Source organism: Vigna unguiculata, chromosome 7, assembly GCF_004118075.2.
Source record: "Vigna unguiculata cultivar IT97K-499-35 chromosome 7, ASM411807v1, whole genome shotgun sequence".
In the NCBI taxonomy this organism is placed as follows: Eukaryota; Viridiplantae; Streptophyta; class Magnoliopsida; order Fabales; family Fabaceae; genus Vigna; species Vigna unguiculata.
In genome coordinates, this window is record NC_040285.1 from 36732613 (window position 1) to 36752358 (window position 19746).

The window sequence follows — 19746 nt, forward strand, 5'->3', positions numbered from 1 at the left end:
CATAAAAAAATATTAGTTCTAATAAACATTTTCATATATATTTTGTTGCTGGATGCTACCCAGTCAAAGTAAGGACTTGGTATTGTTTTATTGAGCGGTAAATTAATAATTTCGTCCTAGAGTGATACGTAGCTGACATGGTCTTTCTATAACACAAGCAGGAACGAATTCAGACCGGTTTCTAAATTTAAAAAAGGATACAAATTACAATCACAATACCTTAATCAAAATTTAAAACATTTCCCCTCGTCTTAACAAGAAAAATTCAAAGCACTTAGAACACGCATGTGACGTCTTCTCCAATTCTATGATAAAAGTTTCGTTTCATACAGAGTGCCAAACAAATTTTGCTTATAAAAGAACCAACAACACAAAATTTACTCACCAAATTAATCTCTGAAAGAACGCTAACACAATGGCCGTTTTTGTTTCCTCGAGGTTGCATTCCTATGTTTGTTGCCTCCTTTTCATAATCATATCTCAAGCCAGCGCTCAGCCAAGTTTCTTAAATCACTTCTGTCTCAGTGATGAAGGCAGGTTCACAGCCAACAGCACCTATGAGACCAACCTCAACACCCTTTTGTCCAATCTCACTTCCAACACAGAAATCGACTATGGTTTCTACAACCGCTCCTACGGTGAAAACAGTGACAAAGTATACGCCATTGGGTTGTGCAGAGGAGATGTTAAAGCAGAAGAATGCCGCAGCTGCATAAACAATTCAACGGTCCTTCTCACACAGCTTTGTCCAAACCAGAAAGAGGCAATTGGGTGGTATGACAAGTGCATGTTGCGTTACTCAAACCGCTCAATATTCGGCCTCATGGAAACTTCACCTTTGTTTTATACGTTGGAGTTAGTGAATGCAACCAACGTGGATCAGTTCAATCAAGTGTTGGACAACTTGGTGGACAATCTAACAGCCATAGCTTCTGCATCAGGTGACTCTCGTCGTAAGTATGCTGCCGGAAATGCAACTGCAACAAATTTAGGAAGCACCATATATGGTGTTGCGCAGTGCACCCCTGACTTGTCTCAACAAGACTGCAACCGGTGCTTGGTTGATGCTTTCTCAAGAATCGCAAGCAGCGGCAAGATAAGTGGTGGAGTTGCAACACCCAGTTGTAATATTAGATATGAAAACTTTCGCTTCTATGATGAACCTTCTACCACTGCTGATGCACCTGCACCCTCACTGTGATCCTCTCACACTTCCACCATCAACCTTTAATGCTAATGGAAATTCATGCTGAACTCACTGTGAACTCAATAAATGTCCATTGATTTGTTGGGCATAGTATTGTCTGAAATTGAAAAAATAGTATCTGAAATTGAAATTTGTTTGTCATTATTTAGTCTTTTTGTTTCGAGCTTGAAACTCGTTGTCTTTGCATTTGGAGTCTAGAGACTCTCTATAATTCCTCTTCAAAACAAAATTAATCTCTCTATAATTTGAATCTAAATAATTACTGAAGTGAAGCAACAATATCCGATCCCTCCAAAACGTTAGAATAAAGATCTTTGTATGTCTAAAGAACATTAATCTGCAACTGCTACAACAGGCGTGGTTTCATTTTGTTTTCCTATATCTTTCACGAAATAAACACATCTGTAAGCCTCTTATTCATTCAAAAGCTTTTAATTTCAAATAAGTTTATATCAGACATTATTATAAATTTTGACACTTATGATATTGCAAAGTCCATCACTTGCCTTAAATCCGTTCCAGATGACGTCAAAGAAGAACATGAAGAGGGTGACGAAATTAAAATTGCTGAGTCATTGGGATTCAACTTTACTTGAAGCATTCCACACATGCAGTTATGGAAGTACAATTGAAGGGAAACACGATGGAGTGAACAGAAAGTTAAATCAGTTCAGGAAGAAAATGAGGTTTCAATTTCTGAACTTTACTTTCGCTAGATTTTGGTCATAGTGATGATATTCTAATACTCATTCACCATCAATGCTTCAAGTATTAACAATATCTAAGACAACGTGTAATGTCCCAATATAGTAGAATAATTCTAATAAATAAAACATCGCATGTTTATAGTATAAAATAGAGTATCAACAGAAAGTATATAAAAATTAACCTTCTAAAGTTATTCTTAATATACTGAAAGGAAGAGTACTAAGGTACAAAACATTGACCATAAGCTTAACTTAGACATGAATCAACTTAACTTGAGAGTACTCACCGAGCAAGAAGTTGCAAAATAAAACAGTATGACAAAAGTTGCTCAAAAGAGCATCAGCTACCATGCCCAAGACAAGTCAGCAGCATCACTACCATCTCAATGATCTCCAGGAATCTCCACTGTTCACACCAAGGATTTGGTGATTATCGCAAAAAGAAAAACCACACAAGAAAACAAACACAAATAAAAGGATAAGTTAGAGATAAAATTTGATTTTTAACATAGCATTGAGCAAGTAATCTTACACAAACTTCAAACAGGCAGAACAATAGGCATTCAACATGCGAGGGCAAACAAACAGTACGACTCTAAGACTCAATTTATCCGAATACGTATAAGAAGATCGGACTCACCGGATGCTTGCATTTGTGGTGACCTCTATTGCTATGCAGAGCCATTGCCAATGGATTTCACCCTACCACACAAGGTTAACCTTCAAACATCTAAGGTCATTATCCTGCCAAAAACTAGGGCCTCCCGCGACTCTCACCACTTGAATCAGTCTGCTCTACATGAGACTAATGAATTCTTTAGAGTTTCAGGATGCAAGGATTCAGTGATCATCGCAAAAAGAAACACCACACAAGAAAACAAACACAAGCAAAAAGGTAAGTTGAGATAAAATTTGATTTTTAACATAGCATTGAGGAAGTAATCTTACACAAACTTCAAACAGGCAGAACAGTAGGCATTCAACATGTGAGGGCAAACAAACAGTATGACTCTAAGACTCAATTTATCCGGATACCTATAAGAAGATCGGATTCACTGGATGCTTATACTTGTGGTGGCCTCTACTGCTCTGCAGAGCCATTGCCAATGGGTTTTACCCTACCACACACAAGGTTAACCTTCAAACATCTAAGGTCATTATCCTTGTTGAGAGGGTGTTAAAGGTCAGGTCTGGGGTTCGACCCCGACTGGCAACAACCTACCTGGTGGTCCTTGTGTGGCCTGAGGGATGAGGGGTTGGGGTGTATTGGGCTGCAGACCTGACACGGCCCTCTTGATTAAGAGGGGTGTTACAAAAAATACCAGCAACTTCATGTGAAACACTACAAAACTCATTCTTATACAACCACAATCATCAAACATGCATTTTAAACACAAAGCAGAGCCACAACATACAAAATATTTCAAGAAAACACAAAGGCTCTAGTTTCCCTTAACTGAAAAAAGAACCATAGTGAAAGAGAGCCCTAACAGAAGCTCACCACAGTATGATGGCAGCTGACAGCTTAAGAAGCTGAAATAGATACAAAGATACACGAAAGGAAGATTACAAGGACGATCCCAAAGTTGAACCAACACTACCATACATAGAAGGGAGGAAAACATGAGGTTCAAGTGTTTAACTTATGTGGAAGGAGCTTTCCACTAACTCCGAGGGACGTTTCGCAGTTACGCAAGCACAGCTTCTACTTTAGAAGATAAAGAAGGGAGGGGAACTGTTTTAGAGAAAAGAAACAAAATAAGGGTGAGTAGATTGATTGGAGTCCTGGAGATAACTAGTAGGCTTACTTGGACTCTCTAATAAGTTCAAGCCCAAACTTTATTAGAGCAGAAAAAGGGCTTACCCAATGTTTCTCATGTAATTTGTTTGTACAATAATGTCTTGTTTAAATATGCCACACTTGATCTTGAATTGTTTATTACTTTAATCCCTATTATTGATATTTAAAATCTGGTTTCTCCAATTCGGATATATTGGAATAACTATTCTCAAATCAAGTTTAAATTATATTTATATTTTGAAATGATTACTTTAAAATTGAATTAACGTATTTTGCATATTCCAAAAATATATCTCCAGAATTGAGTGCATATTTGTATGGTCCAAAACAGTTATTTCAAAAACATATTAAAAATTCAAAAAACTAATCCTGAAAATAATGTTAAATTTGTATTTTAGAATAGGCATTCCCATATATAAAAAGAATATTAAAAATACATTTTGGAATACAGGCAGCGTAAATTTGGAGTCTATTTTATAACTAAAAGAGAATTATTTATCTTTAATTAAAAAGAAAGTAGGAAGTCTTTTTTGGAGTTGGAAGAATAAAAGACTGGTGTCACGTTTATATGTGTCATATTATAAAATATCACGTCCTAAGAAAATTAAAAACAAAATTAACATAATTTATAGAGTAAAAATGAGAATAAAAGAATACATAACTTGTACATATAAAAAGTGAGATTATTATAGGAGAGAAAAAAAGTATATATGTCTTCCATTAAGTATTATATTAATATAAAGTAAATATTCAAAAGAAAAAGGCCGAGTTAAAATCATTTGTTATAGGGAATTTTTTAATTAAAGCTTGGTCTAACTTACGTAATATCTAGCCAATATAAGGATCTTGTTATGCAGTTAGTCCTCTGGGAAAGGTTGACCTTTTCCCATATTAAATTAAGGCAAAAGGTGAATTCTAGAACTAAATATTTTCTAAAATTTTGAGTTTAATATGGTGAATTAATATCTTATATAAATTTATTTAGAAATTTATTTAAGTATAAGTAAGTAAAGTACAATATGTTTTTTATATTAAATTTTTTCGATCATGGTGGTTTCAGGATGACCTCATGGATTTGCTCAACTTTAGGAATATATGCAGAAGAGAAAAAATTCAGTGTCATCATTATAGAACTTTCAAAGTATATATATATATATATATATATATATATATATATATATATATATATATATATATATATATATATATATATATATTTATATGTAGAGAGAGAGAGAGAAAAAGAGAATATGTGATAAAAATAATCCTTAAAAACATGAGCGAACAAGTCTATCAGATCATTTCTAGACGTCTAGCTTATTTAAAATAAAAAGAATGTTGATTATAAACTTTTCACTATTGATTAAAATTTATCAAAAAAATATATACAAATTTTAGTAATTTGTATATTTTATTTAATAAATCTACCTGACTTTAATGTGAAAAGGCAAACTAACAATAGAATGTGTTAAAAAAATTATCGGAAGATCCAAGATTATCATATCCATAATCTTGGTCAATCCCTTAGGGATCACCGTGGTTAACCAAATAGTTGTTTCTTCTAGAGGGTATACTCATTTATCACTCTTATTTGAACATTCTAACCACTCTGTTAACCAGTGATTCTAATTGATTGATTATTTAATCGCACAAACACACCCGGCGACCAATCTAGAGAAGTTTCTATGTTGAAAAACATTTAACGAATCAGGTACATCAACTTTTTTTAATTCCTACGAAGTACAAAAGATTACGTGTTATTGTTCAAAAACTCCATATTTTCTCCCGTTGTAAAAACAAAAATTCAAAGAATCGATTTTGAACACAGAAGGCACTACCAGTCTCTATTTTTCAGTTTCCTTTCATTTTCCGCCAAAGAATTGTGAAATTAAGAGTCGTTTCAAACACGGTTCCAAGCCAAAGAACTTTGCGTTATAAAAGCAGCAACAACACAAACATTACACACCAAATCACTTCACTATCTCGACATTGAAGTTCATTAATCTCCGAAGCCTAAATCTGTTACTTGTTATACCAACAGACCAACCATAATGGCTGTTGTTGTTTCCTCTAGGTCTTTTGTTTGTTGTGTCCTTTTCCTTTTCATTGTCATATCTGAAGCCAGCGCTCAGTATAACTATGTATCCTGCGATAACAACGGAGGTAACTACACAGCCGATAGCACTTACCAAACCAACCTCAACACCCTTCTATCCAATCTCACTTCCAACACACAAATCGACTATGGTTTCTACAATTTCTCTTACGGCGAAAACAGTGACACGGTAAACGCCATTGGGCTGTGCAGAGGAGACGTTGAGCCAGACGAGTGCCGCAGCTGCCTGAGCGATGCCAGAGACAATCTCACACAGCTTTGTCCGAACCAGAAAGAGGCTATTTTGTACCATGACAGGTGCATGTTGCGCTACTCAAACCGCTCAATATTTGGCTTAATGGAAACTCAACCTTCGTACTACATGCTGAACGTAAACAATGCAACGGAAGTGTACCAGTTCAATCAAGTTCTCAACAACTTGTTGAGGATTCTAACAGGCATGGCTGCATCAGGTGACTCTCGTCGGAAGTATGCAGCGGCAAACGCAGGTGCTTCAAATTATCAAACCATATATGGTGTTGTTCAGTGCACTCCTGACTTGCCTCAACAAGAATGCTACCGTTGCTTGGTCGGGGCTATCGCAGAAATCTCAGCATGTTGCAGCAGCAGGATAGGTGCTAGGGTTGGCAGACCCAGTTGCAATATCAGATATGAAAATTACAGCTTCTATGAACCTACAGAATATGCACCAGCCCCAGCCCCAGTCCCGTTAATGTGATGCTTCACACTTCCACCATATCCATCTATATAATAGTTATAGAAAATTATTCGTAAATAATGATTGTGATAGACTGAATAAAGGTGGCTATTATTAGCCATATATTATTTCCGCGACCGCGCTGGGAATAAATTTTTTATGTATTGTTCTTTCACTTATTATTTATGATTATTGTGTTTCTTTCCTACCTGATTCTGTTTAATAAATACTTAATTGCATTTATCATTTCCATCAAGTTTTCGTAGACGAGGATCTTACTTTTGGAAAAGCCATGTTTGTTTGTATATGATAACTAGTCCTTCTGCCATGTTGCACGGGGTTTTTTTACATGTATTATATGGGAATCTAGTCAAAACGAATAATTCGGTCTGTCCGACTTGACTCACTATAGGTTGATTACTTAGTTAGTTAACTTAATTCGGCTTATTTATTAACAAGCTAAAAAAAAAATTGAACCCGGCCCATCACAGATTGGTAAGTTAAACGGATTGACTCACGGGTTCACTTAATTAAAAAAATACATTTTTTAATTTTTTTCGGTCAAAACTAAATCATAATTGTAATTAAAATTTATATAAATTTCAATACAATCTAAATACAAACCAAAATCATAAAAATACAAATGATCTATATGTTGGCTAAAAAAAATCTAACATGACTCAAATGCAAAGCCCAACTTAACAACAAATATTTGTGTGATCCTTTACTTGCGGATTGGTGAGTCAACCCGACTCACAGGTTCAACCCGGATGAGTCGAGTTCTAGGTGAACTGGATAAAAAATCAACCCGTATTGAAATCTGTAAAAAAATTTCAATCCAATTTGGTCCGAACTCGTGGTGGGCCCAGGTTGACTTACGGATTCCAACCCATTTTGGTAGCTCTAGATCAAACTAAATATTTTAAAATCTTAAATTATTAAAAAAAATTAAACATTAAATAATATGATCTATTTTAAAAAAATCTAACAAAAAAAGTGTTTAAAATTATATATTTAGGAAAACAATTAAAACTTGTAACTTTAATTGATTAAACTCAGTTCAATAAAATGAACAATAAATTGAGACGGATTGCATCTAATAAAAACAATTAAAATGAAACAAAATTTTAATTGGATTAGATTTTTAGTTTCATCATATCCATTGTAATATACCTTATCTACACCTCTAGTATATGAACAAAGAACTAACCACTTTTTTTAGATGGTTAATGAAGCGAAAGAATATAAGACGTCGTTGATGGTCTTCATAATTAAAATAAACCAGTTAAATTAGTTTATATAAGTTCGGTTAATTGATTTTCTAACTTTAAATTCAAATCAAATTAATTGATTAAATTAATTTTATTTAATTTTTTTTAATTCGAACCAATTTCAATGATTCAATGATAATTACTTTTAAAAAATAAGATTAACATTATACATGTAAAATTTAGTACTTGTTTTGAAAAAGTCACTGAATTCAGGAGTGATAAAATGATCATAGTGATTAGAAGAAAGAAAAAAGAAGTAAAAGTTCTGGGTTTTATTCCTCCTGCTAACTGGTTTTTATGGCAGAGATTGCCTTTGTCACCATTTTGCTATTTCTTTATGATTCACTTAAGGTGTATAGATATCTATTCCAGCTTTTGAAGTTTCAACGTGGTTTTTTTTTTCTTTTTTTAATTAGTTCATTTTGTTATCAACTAATCTTTTGTTTTTTAAGAAAAGATATAATTTTATATTATTTTAAAAAAATATGGTTGTATCTTATGATGATAGTTTTTATTATCTAAATAAATTTTTGACCGAAGAAGTACAAGTTATTAAATAGATTTTAATATCAAATTGAGTTGAATGCCAATCCTTCTTAAATATAGAATTCAGCTGAAAATGATCCGGTTAGCGAGATCATAAAGACACATAAAAGAGAGTTTTTTAAGAAAAACAACTTGTTGCATGCATATTTGTTTCAATGACTTTTTCTAAGAATAAATTATCCCTCTAGAAAGAAGAATATAGGTGACTTGTAAATATGGAAATTAAATAAAACTAATGCTAAGATTTCGAAGACGAATACTTTAGCAACCAGCTAAATAAATATATAATTTTTTTTTTATATTCGAAAACTGAAGAAACTTGTATGATTGAAACAGATTCTTTGTAATAATAATTACAAAAATAAGATGATATTAACAAAAACAATAACAAGTAACATCAATTGATAAATAACACTAATTCAATGATCATCGATGAAAAAAAAAAAAACTATAATAGACTTTAACTTCCAAGAAAATTCATTGACATCACTTAAAAAAAATATTGAGATGAGAATTATATACCTAATTAAGTCAATGACGTTTTGAATCTGTAAACTTAAACGCGGCAGCTCCGTCTCTATCAGGCAACCTTCTAAGAAGTTGTCGTCCTATAATCTACCATTTTTTATATCACCAATTTCTCTTCTTACATCAATTAATGGTCCTAAAGCCAAATAAATTACTAGTATGATGCGTGACTTTTAGTTAATATCTTTACATCGATTTCAACTTCCCACCTTTCCCTCGGAATGTTTCAAAAATGCCACCTATTAAAAATTACATAAATAAAAAATTGTATTCTACTTTTTGTTTATTTTTTCATTAGTGCTTTTGAGATACTGATTAATATATACCTTTTAACAAAATTTGAAATTTGATTCGGCCATGAAACATTATTTTTTCTCAACATTTATTGGAGCTAGTTAAAGTGATGATAGATAAACTAATGAATACAATTAATACTTTATCTTATGGTTGTGAATGTTTAAATGACTTATTCTTTACGTCCATTTTATGTAGCGTCTGAAAATTTTAAAACGGCAAACTCACTGTTCTATATACCTCCAAAAATAATTTTGTGAATTATATATTATATATAATAAAGCCTGTTCAAAATGAATTTTTTTCATGAAACACTTTTACCTTTTAACAAAAAGAAAATCGTATTATTTACAAAGCTAACCAGACTAAATTTCTTTTAATATCATATTATTTGGAAAAATAATTTAGACATATGAATATAAAATTAATAAAAATTATGACAATGATATTTTGACAACTTTTCCTTACAAGATAGCATTTTCTAAATAATTTTAAAATATTAAAAATAAAAAAATAAAAAATTTCTTAGAAAATATCATCTAAAATTGTCAAAATTTAAAAGTAAAAAATTATTTTCCTAAAAATTAAAATAGATTAACTTATTATTTCCACCGCTACTCCTTTGAATCTTATCTTCTCTCGCATAAAAAAATGGATGACGTCTAGTAAAAGAAAAGTCCAATAAATGAGAGATTGTTTAAAGAACTCTATTGAAAATGGTGAACATCAAAATAATTCAACGCATTTAAATAATATTTGTTTATTGCCTTGGGTTTTTCTTTATTCTTTTAAATGTTAAATTTTGTATTGTATTTTTCACAGTATTCGGTGTTTGTATTTCCACTCCTGTCTTTTTACCCACTTCTGTCCTAATCAGCTCGACGAGCCTACGCTTTCAAACTTTTTAATGTTGACTACAGAAAAGTAAGTTTTTCGTTGAATACTTATTTTTCTGGACTACGTGTACTTTTCGGTGTAAGCAACTCACGATTGTTAGAGCAAAAATTAATCTTAAGTTAGTAACCATTTGAAAAGAAAAACTATCAAACACAATATAAAAAAAAGATGTAATATGTTAAAGGAAAACTAGAAACGAAAAGTATGAAACTTACCGAAGGAAATTCTGGTTATAAAGTGACAGCACCGATCATGATAATACGCAAAGCTTCAGTTAAGGTTGTTCGTTGTTCAGATTATGGGATGGGTGCCGTTTCTTGCATGCTTCTCTTCTTTCTCTGTTGTCTAATATCTGAAGCCAGCGCTCAGCTCTTCACTGTCTGTGATGACAACGACGGGAACTACACAGCAAATAGCACCTATAACAACAATCTCAACACCCTTTTATCCACTCTTTCTTCAAACACAGAAATCAACTATGGTTTCTACAACTTCTCTCATGGTCAAAACGCAGACAGAGTCAACGCCATTGGGCTGTGCAGGGGAGATGTGGAGCCAAATAAGTGCCGAAGTTGCCTCAAAGATGCCGGAGGCAATATCACACAGCTTTGTCCAAACCAGAAGCAGGCTATTATATATTATGACAACTGCCTTTTGCGCTACTCAAACCGCTCAATATTTGGGGTCATGGAAACTTCTTCTGGCTTTTATATGTCGAACGTAAACAATGCAACAGGAGCGGTTGAATTCAATCAAGTGCTCCAAAACTTAATGAGGGACCTCAAAGGCAAAGCAGCATCCGGTGACTCCCGTCGTAAGTATGCTACGGGTAATGACACAACTACCAATTTCCAAGCCGTATATGGTCTTGTGCAGTGCACCCCTGATTTGACTCAGACACAGTGCAATGATTGCCTGGATCAGGCTATCTCACAAATCCCAACTTGCTGCAACGACAAGATAGGTGGAAGAGTTGTTGAACCCAGTTGTAATATTAGATATGAAGACTACCGCTTCTACGAACAGACAACGATAATAGACCCAGAGACACCACCACCCACAGTTAACACTTCCACGGGAGGTACTTATCATTATATTTTAGTTGTCAATAGCCTAATTACAGTTGAGTTCCTGATCCACTTTTATCATTTTCCTCTCTGTGCCGTATTATTGTCCTAATCCTCCAACGCTCTAACGCAGCAGAGGGTTTTTGTTTTTGCAGAAAGTAGCAACACAACAACAATTGTCATTGCCGTAGTTGTGCCTACTGTTGTTGTTTTTCTCATCTGTTGTCTCTTCATGTGTTTAAGGAGGAGGAAGGCAAGGAAAAATCTTGAAGGTAAGTCAATTTATTGTCATATTTTTATTGTCATATATTTAAGTCAACATATTCGAAAAACTAACTAGTTTAAATCCGTTCCCCATGTGAAGTTAAAAAAGAAGAAAGAGAAGAAGAACATGAAGAAGAGGATGAAATTAAAATTGCCGAGTCATTGCAATTCAACTTTGACACAATACGAGTTGCTACACAAGACTTCTCTGATTCTAATAAACTTGGACAAGGTGGTTTTGGAGCTGTTTACTTGGTAAGTAACCCCTCTTGATTCAGACGCACATAATATGCTATAACAGCAGTTAGCAAATAATTTACTATACCTGACAGAGATTTATTTTCAGGGTGAGCTCTCCAATGGACAGATAATTGCAGTGAAAAGGTTGTCAAGAGATTCTGGGCAAGGAGATACCGAATTTAAGAATGAAGTGGTTTTAGTGGTGAAGCTTCAGCACCGGAATTTAGTTAGGTTACTTGGTTTCTGCTTGGAAGGAAGAGAAAGACTACTTGTCTATGAATTTGTTCCCAATAAAAGCCTTGATTATTTCATATTTGGTACCTTTATATATCACTTCAAAATTACACTACTGTTTCACTTCTTTCTCAATACAACCTAATTATTCATAGAGTTCAAACTGCTGGCGGCTATATATGCAGATCCAGCCAAGAAAGCACAGTTGGATTGGGAAAAGCGCTACAGAATCATTAGAGGTATTGCTCGAGGTCTTCTTTACCTTCACGAAGATTCTCAACTACGAATTATCCATCGAGATCTCAAAGCAAGCAACATTCTCTTAGATGAAGAGATGAATCCTAAGATAGCAGATTTTGGCATGGCAAGACTGGTTTTATTGGATCAAACTCAAGCAAACACAAGTAGAATTGTTGGAACCTAGTAAGTATTAGAATATGTTATAGCTTGTTGATAGTTGAGAGTTTAATTTCAGTCAACCATCAAAGAGAACTTTTATCGTTAATTTTCACCAAATCATGAATTAGTAACTATTCAAAGAGTTTGAGGCTTAGGCAGTTGACAGAATCTACTGATACCTAAAAGCTTTAAACAGTTATTCAGAATTAAAGCTGCCAATGGCATCATTAGAAACTGAAACAAAACGAAATTAATAGACCTTTTCATATTGGTCTGTAGTGGATATATGGCACCAGAGTATGCAATGCATGGACAGTTTTCAGTGAAATCAGACGTCTTCAGTTTTGGTGTACTGATTCTTGAGATTGTAAGCGGCCAGAAAAACAGTGGAATTAATAATGGGGAGAATATGGAGGATCTACTAAGCTTCGTAAGTCTTTCTTTTGTCACTGTTGCTTCTTCTTTACCACCTAAATTATGGATTAGAAAATTACATGCTCCAAAACGTTAATGTAGAAGTGAATCGATGATCTGATAACAACTTTTGCAGGCTTGGAGAAGCTGGAAGGAGGGGAAGGCTATAAATATTGTAGATCCATCACTCAACAGCAATTCAAGGAATGAAATGCTGAGATGCATCCATATTGGTTTACTCTGTGTTCAAGAAAATTTAGTTGACAGACCAACCATGGCTAACATTATACTGATGCTTAATAGCCATTCTCTGAGTCTCCCTATTCCTGCAGAACCTGCATTTTTTATGAACAGTAGAACTCGAAGCCTTCCAGAGATGCAGTCATGGGAGTATAATTCAAGGGAAACGGGATCAAGTGAAGCGATACTTAAATCAGCTCAAGAATCAGAAAATGAAGCTTCAATTACTGAGCCATACCCTCGCTAGATGTTCATCAAAGTGGATTCATTCATCATCCTTGTTTCTTTGCTTAAACCAAAACAGAATGTCTTGTAGTGTGCAAAATCTGAGTTAAATACATCTCGCATCCTTGCCAAAACTGAGACTGAAAATATCCAAAACCTTCTAACCAATTCCACATCACACCACCCACAAATATCAAAAAATAGCTTAGAATGTTTATGATAGTTTGCTGTTAGAAAAATTATTCATGGTTAGAATTTTTTTTTAATTAAAGAGGAGGAAAAAAGAAAAAAAAAGAGAAAAAGGATAAAAATAAATTTGTTTGAATTAAAATAAAATAAAGGCTTAAATACACATTATGTATTCTTTTTCTTTTTATTTAATTTGGTCTTCATTTTCGTTTTACATTCAATTAAATTTCCATTTTTGTCAAATTTTAGTCAATTTAGTACTTTTTACTAATGGTGTTGAAATATTTAACGTTTTTTAACATTATATATCACGTGTGAGTTCATGATTTTTTTAATTTTTAAAAAAAATTAATTTTTTTAAAAATTTTTTAATTTAAAAAAAAAAATTGTCCACGTATCAAGTCACAATTGTACCACGTGCTCATATCAGTGTCACATGTCAATTTGTGGTTGTATTATTATTTTTGTTAAATTTAACCCAAATATTCGTTATTTTTGTTCAATATAATCCTAGTTTTTATTAAAATATAATTATTAAATGTTTTAAAAATACATATTAACATTTGTAAAATTTACAATTACATCTAAAATATTTAATATTTTTCTATTTTGTATTCTAGATATTAAAATATAATTTTTTTTATATTTAAATGTTAATGTTATAAATATTAATTTATTTTTTAAAAATATTTATAATATTTTTAAATATCAATTTTAAAAGTATCATTATTTTAGAATATAAATACTCCAACAAAATCTTTAAAAATTATATTAAATTAATATTTTAAATAACTGTTTTTATTTAAAAATAAAATCTAAGAATTATATTCAATTTATAATTAAAATTAATAAATAATAATTGAATTTCAAAAATAATTAATAAAAATGTCAATTTTAGAAAAAATATTAGTATAGTTTTTGTAAAAGATATTAAATTTGGTGTCAATTTAGAAGGGACAAAATTGATTCATTTTAATCAAAATTGAGACAAAAATTAAAAAAATAAAAAATATAGGGACTAAACTAAATAAAAAAAAATAACACAACCACAAACTGACATGTGACACTCACATTGACACGTGAACAATTTTTTTAAAATAAAAAAAAAATAGAAGCTGACACGTGACATATACTGTTTAACAACGTTAATTATTTAAAAATTGTTAACAAAAATGATCAAATTGACCAAAATTTAACTAAAATGAGGATCTAATTGAATGCAAAACAAAAAACAACGAAAATAGATACCAAGCCTATATTTAAACATAAAACATATATGAAGTATATAAATAAATATTTCTATTTCGTTTGTTGATACAATAGAATAAACTTTCATATGTATTTATAAAATAAATCATAAAATAAATTTTAAAATATAATTAGATTTAAATTAAATTTTAATTAAAATAAAAAATTATTATCAAATATTGATAAATAAAAAATATACATTTTAAAATAATATTATATTAAAATAGATTACTTGATTAAATACCAAAATCTAAATTAATTTATTTTATTTTATTTTTATTTTAGTTATTGTTCTCTTTTAAAAGATACCACGTTTTACGCCGAGATATCACAGTTATATATTTTATTATATGTTTATGTTAAAAAGGTTGGTATTTTTATATTCAATATAATATATTATTTAAATATAATTGACACTATATATATTTTCGTAAATCGACACTTTATAACGTGGAAAGATTATCAGCACATTTTTTTTTCATTTTTAGTATACTTTTTTGTTCTTTGTGCTTTATTTTTTGTTATTCATATGAATAATAAATTACGTGAAACAGATACTTTATCTGTGACATAAAATTAATAGTTTGGTACTTCTCAAGTTTGTAATTTATAATAATTTGACGATCGATATCGTGTTATGTCTGTAAAACGTTTTACTTTTTGGTGAGATAATAATATTATTTAAATACGCTGAAAAAAAAATAATATTCTTTAAACATGATAGATTAATGTCTGAAAATTTTTAAGCACACAAATAAATAAAAATAAATTCATTATAAAATCAGAACTATAAAGCGTTTTTTTTTTTTCATTATACTACTTACCGTTTACTTTTATGAAATTCAGAAACTAAAGTCGTGAAATGTTGCGTGCAAAGCAAGAGGAGAGGACATACATTTCTTAACTTATCACTATTAGAAAAATAATTGAGACAACATGTGGAAAAGTAATTTAGATATGGATTTATTCAAAAATAGAAACGGATTAGAATTGATTTTCTCGATCAATCTGTGTTGGGCTACTCCTTTGAATTATTTTTTTCTTTGACTAAAAATAAGATTAGTATTTTGTGTTTGTTTTAGTTAGTTGATGGAAACATATATAGGAATATTTAAACATTTTTATTTTTTAGTGACATTTTGTCACAGTAGCCAATTACTAGTAAAAAAATAATAGAAATTGTCTTTTTAACTGTTGAGTTTATTTCAATATTGATTTATCGATAAAGATATTTCGACAATTAAATTTTTGACAATTTTATTTTATAACCTGAGTTGACATTTTTTAATAATCTGAAGTGATATCTTTTAAGTGAATTTTAAATATTAAAAAATAAAAATGAAAAATAACTATAAAAATATCACTTCATAAAAAAAATTCAAAATTTAATTGTTAAAAAAATTATTTTTCTAATTTATATTTATATTTATATGATGTAAGAACAATTTGTAATTTCTAAACAAAAGAAAAGTCTCGGTTTTCCTATTGAAAACCGTGTATTTGTTTGTTAGTCTTTTCTCTGGAAGACACCTTCTTTCAAAGTTCGAAATTTTGAATCCCAAATACCAAATAACTTAAATTGAATTTAAAATACATTATTTGATGGAACCAGCGATTTTTCTTTCAATTATAGATATAAACATTAATTCAATAACATAGAAACTAAAAAGCACCACAGTATGAAACAAAAATTACAAATGAATAGTATGATTTATGATTATGACTTAAGGGAAGTTAGGCTATAAAGTGATAGCAGCATCTAAGGCCATTAATGATCATACACCCAAAGCTTCAATATTCTGTTTGTTATTCTGATTACAGAGATGAGAATGGCAGCAACCTCCTCCATGTTTATTTTATTTCTTTGTTTTCCATTTCTAAAATTGATATCTCTTGGCAGCGCCCAGGACTACTACTACGTATGTGACGACGGCCACGGCAACTACACAGCCAACAGCACCTACAGCACCAACCTCAACACTCTTTTATCCACTCTGTCTTCCGACACACAAATTAACTACGGTTTCTACAACTTTTCATATGGCCAAAACAGTGACATAGTAAACGCCATAGGACTGTGCAGAGGAGATGTTGAGTCCGAGGAGTGCCGCAGCTGCCTCAACAATTCCAGCGTCGATATAACACAGGCTTGTCCAAACCAGAAAAAGGCAATTCTGTGGTCCGAGCAATGCATGTTGCGCTACTCTAACGACACAATATTCAACCAAATGGAAACTTCTCCCTCTTATTACGCGTGGAACGTACAAAATGTAACAGAAGCGGATCAGTTCAGCGAAGTGCTCGATAACTTAATGAAGAACGTAAGAGACATAGCTGCATCAGGTGACTCTCGCCGTAAGTATGCTACGGCGGAAAATTCAACTGCTATAAATTTTCAAACCATATACGGTCTTGCGCAGTGCACCCCTGATTTGTCTCGGCAACAATGTGATCAATGCTTAGAGGGGGCTATCTCAGACATCCCAAACTGCTGCAATGGCAAGGAAGGTGGTAGAGTTCTTAGACCAAGTTGTAATATTAGATTTGAAGTTTACAGTTTCTACGGAACTGCAACAACGTTAGACCCGGATACGGAGGCACCTCCTCCGTCCACCAATACCACTTCCTCTCAAGGTACCTTTTTTTCTTCTCAATTTTCCTATAGCCTAATTATTGCAGTTCACCCAAACGGACAAGAACCCAAACCTCACTTCATAATCCACTTTTAACACGTTTTCTTCTTTCTGGAGTTTTGTTTTCCTTATTCATCCGATGGAGTTTAAATTATTGCCGGCTGTGACAGGTGCTTATGTAGTATACACTGCCCACTTCCTCTGTAACTAGTAATTAGCCTTTATTTGTATTTTACAATCCTTAAAATCACTGAAATGTCTCACCGGGTAGAGGATTTTTGTTTCTGCAGAAAGTAGCAACACAACAATAATTGTCATTGCCGTAGTTGTGGCTACCGTTGTTGTTGTTATTTTGCTCATTTGTCTCTTCCTATATCTAAGGAGGAGGAAGGCAAGGAAAGATCTTGCAGGCAAGTCCAATTATCAATTTATTGTGACATTTTTATTTTCAATTTACGAACTCCTATATTGCTACGATAAACAGACAAACACCCCGAATGCACTGACAGCAGTATTTTTCTTCGAACGTATTCGAAAAACTAACTAGTTTAAATCCGTTTCCCACGTGAAGTTAAAGAAGACGATGATGAGGATGAAATTAAAATTGCCGAGTCATTGCAATTCAACTTTGACACAATACGAGTAGCCACAGAAGACTTCTCTGATTCCAATAAACTTGGACAAGGTGGATTTGGAGCTGTTTACCGGGTAAGTAACTCTGTTGAATTCAGACTGGCATCATCAAAACATGCTATAACAGAAGTTAGCAAATAATTTACTATACCTGACAGAGATATATTTTCAGGGTAGGCTGTCCAATGGACAGATGATTGCAGTGAAAAGGTTGTCAAGAGATTCTGGGCAAGGAGATACCGAATTTAAGAATGAAGTGGTTTTAGTGGTGAAGCTTCAGCACCGGAATTTAGTTAGGCTACTTGGTTTCTGCTTGGAAGGAAGAGAAAGACTACTTGTCTATGAATTTGTTCCCAATAAAAGCCTTGATTATTTCATATTTGGTACCTTTATATATCACTTCAAAATTACACTCCTGTTCTTTTTAACACTTCTTGCTCAATACAAACCTATATATCAATAGAGCTAATACTGTTCGGCGGCTATACACATGCAGATCCAGCCAAGAAAGCACAGTTGGATTGGGAAAAGCGTTACCAAATCATTAGAGGTATTGCTCGAGGTCTTCTCTACCTTCACGAAGATTCTCAACTACGAATTATCCATCGAGATCTCAAAGCAAGCAACATTCTCTTAGATGAAGAGATGAATCCTAAGATAGCAGATTTCGGCATGGCAAGACTGGTTTTATTGGATCAAACTCAAGTAAACACAAGTCGAATTGTTGGAACCTAGTAAGTATTAGAATATGTTATCATTAATTTTAACCAAATCATGAATTAGTAACTATTCAAAGAGTTTGAGGCTTAGGCAGTTGTCAGAATCTACTGATAGCTAAAAGCTTTTAACAGTTATTCAGAATTAAAGCTGCCAATGGCATTAGAAACTGAAACAAAACGAAATTAATAGACCTTTCCATATTGGTCTGTAGTGGATATATGGCACCAGAGTATGCAATGCATGGACAGTTTTCGGTGAAATCAGACGTCTTCAGTTTTGGTGTACTGATTCTTGAGATTGTAAGCGGCCAGAAAAACAGTGGAATTAATAATGGGGAGAATATGGAGGATCTACTAAGCTTCGTAAGTCTTTCTTTTGTCACTGTTGCTTCTTCTTTGCCACCTAAATTATGGATTACAAGATTACATGCTCCAAAACGTTAATGTAGAAGTGAATCGATGATCTGATAACAAATTTTGCAGGCTTGGAGAAACTGGAAGGAGGGGAAGGCCATAAATATTGTAGATCCATCACTCAACAGCAATTCACGGAATGAAATGCTGAGATGCATTCATATTGGCTTACTCTGTGTTCAAGAACATTTAATTGACAGACCGACCATGGCTACCATTATGCTGATGCTTAACAGCTATTCTCTGAGTCTCTCTATTCCTGCGGAACCTGCATTTTATATGAACAGTAGAACTAGAAGCTTTCCAGCGATGCAGTCATGGGAGTATAATTCAAGGGAAACGGGATCAAGTGAAGCGACACTTAAATCAGCTCAAGAATCAGAAAATGAAGCTTCAATTACTGAGCTATACCCTCGCTAGATGTTCATCAGAGTGGATTCATTCATCATCCTTGTTTCTTGTCTCAAAGCAAAATACAAAGCCTTGTAGAACACAAAATCTTGTTTAAGTACATCCTTTGCCTAACCCAAGATTGAAAGATATGCCCATCATATTTGCTTATTAATAATTTTCTTGTATTCTATTTCACTCCTATCTTTAACTAATATGCGATTTTATTGCTATTAATTATTGAAATATTTACGAAATGGTGTCCCAAATGTCCAAAAAAATCCCTTTATTAGTCTCTCATAGTTTTCTCTTTGTTAAGTTATTTATGGGTAGAATTTTTTTGAGAGATCAAATTGATAGGTTGGTTCTTTTC

The 19746-nt window shown here is 32.5% G+C and overlaps 3 protein-coding genes across 4 annotated transcripts; all 3 read left to right on the forward strand.

Annotated features, from left to right (window-relative positions):
- The first annotated feature begins 312 nt into the window (after positions 1 to 312).
- LOC114191845 (cysteine-rich receptor-like protein kinase 29) lies at positions 313 to 1351 on the forward strand. The gene has a single exon (XM_028081269.1). The coding sequence runs from the start codon at positions 416 to 418 to the stop codon at positions 1199 to 1201; it is 786 nt and encodes a 261-aa protein (XP_027937070.1). The 5' UTR covers positions 313 to 415; the 3' UTR covers positions 1202 to 1351.
- Positions 1352 to 5664: 4313 nt separating this feature from the next.
- Positions 5665 to 13323, forward strand: LOC114191832 (cysteine-rich receptor-like protein kinase 10). Of its 2 annotated transcripts, XM_028081251.1 has the most exons (8): positions 5665 to 6317; positions 10895 to 11168; positions 11268 to 11403; positions 11514 to 11650; positions 11742 to 11952; positions 12055 to 12292; positions 12548 to 12698; positions 12819 to 13323. In XM_028081251.1, the coding sequence occupies exons 1-8, from the start codon at positions 5767 to 5769 to the stop codon at positions 13167 to 13169; spliced, it is 2049 nt and encodes a 682-aa protein (XP_027937052.1). In that variant the 5' UTR covers positions 5665 to 5766; the 3' UTR covers positions 13170 to 13323. The 2 variants fall into 2 exon arrangements, with proteins under 2 accessions (XP_027937052.1, XP_027937051.1); XM_028081250.1 differs by lacking the exon at positions 5665 to 6317 and having other exon boundaries at positions 10228 to 11145; positions 11287 to 11403; positions 11496 to 11650.
- Positions 13324 to 16407: 3084 nt separating this feature from the next.
- Positions 16408 to 19530, forward strand: LOC114191426 (putative receptor-like protein kinase At4g00960). Its single transcript, XM_028080597.1, has 7 exons — positions 16408 to 17218; positions 17508 to 17627; positions 17789 to 17925; positions 18023 to 18233; positions 18347 to 18584; positions 18782 to 18932; positions 19053 to 19530. The coding sequence occupies exons 1-7, from the start codon at positions 16408 to 16410 to the stop codon at positions 19401 to 19403; spliced, it is 2019 nt and encodes a 672-aa protein (XP_027936398.1). The 3' UTR covers positions 19404 to 19530.
- Positions 19531 to 19746: the final 216 nt, after the last annotated feature.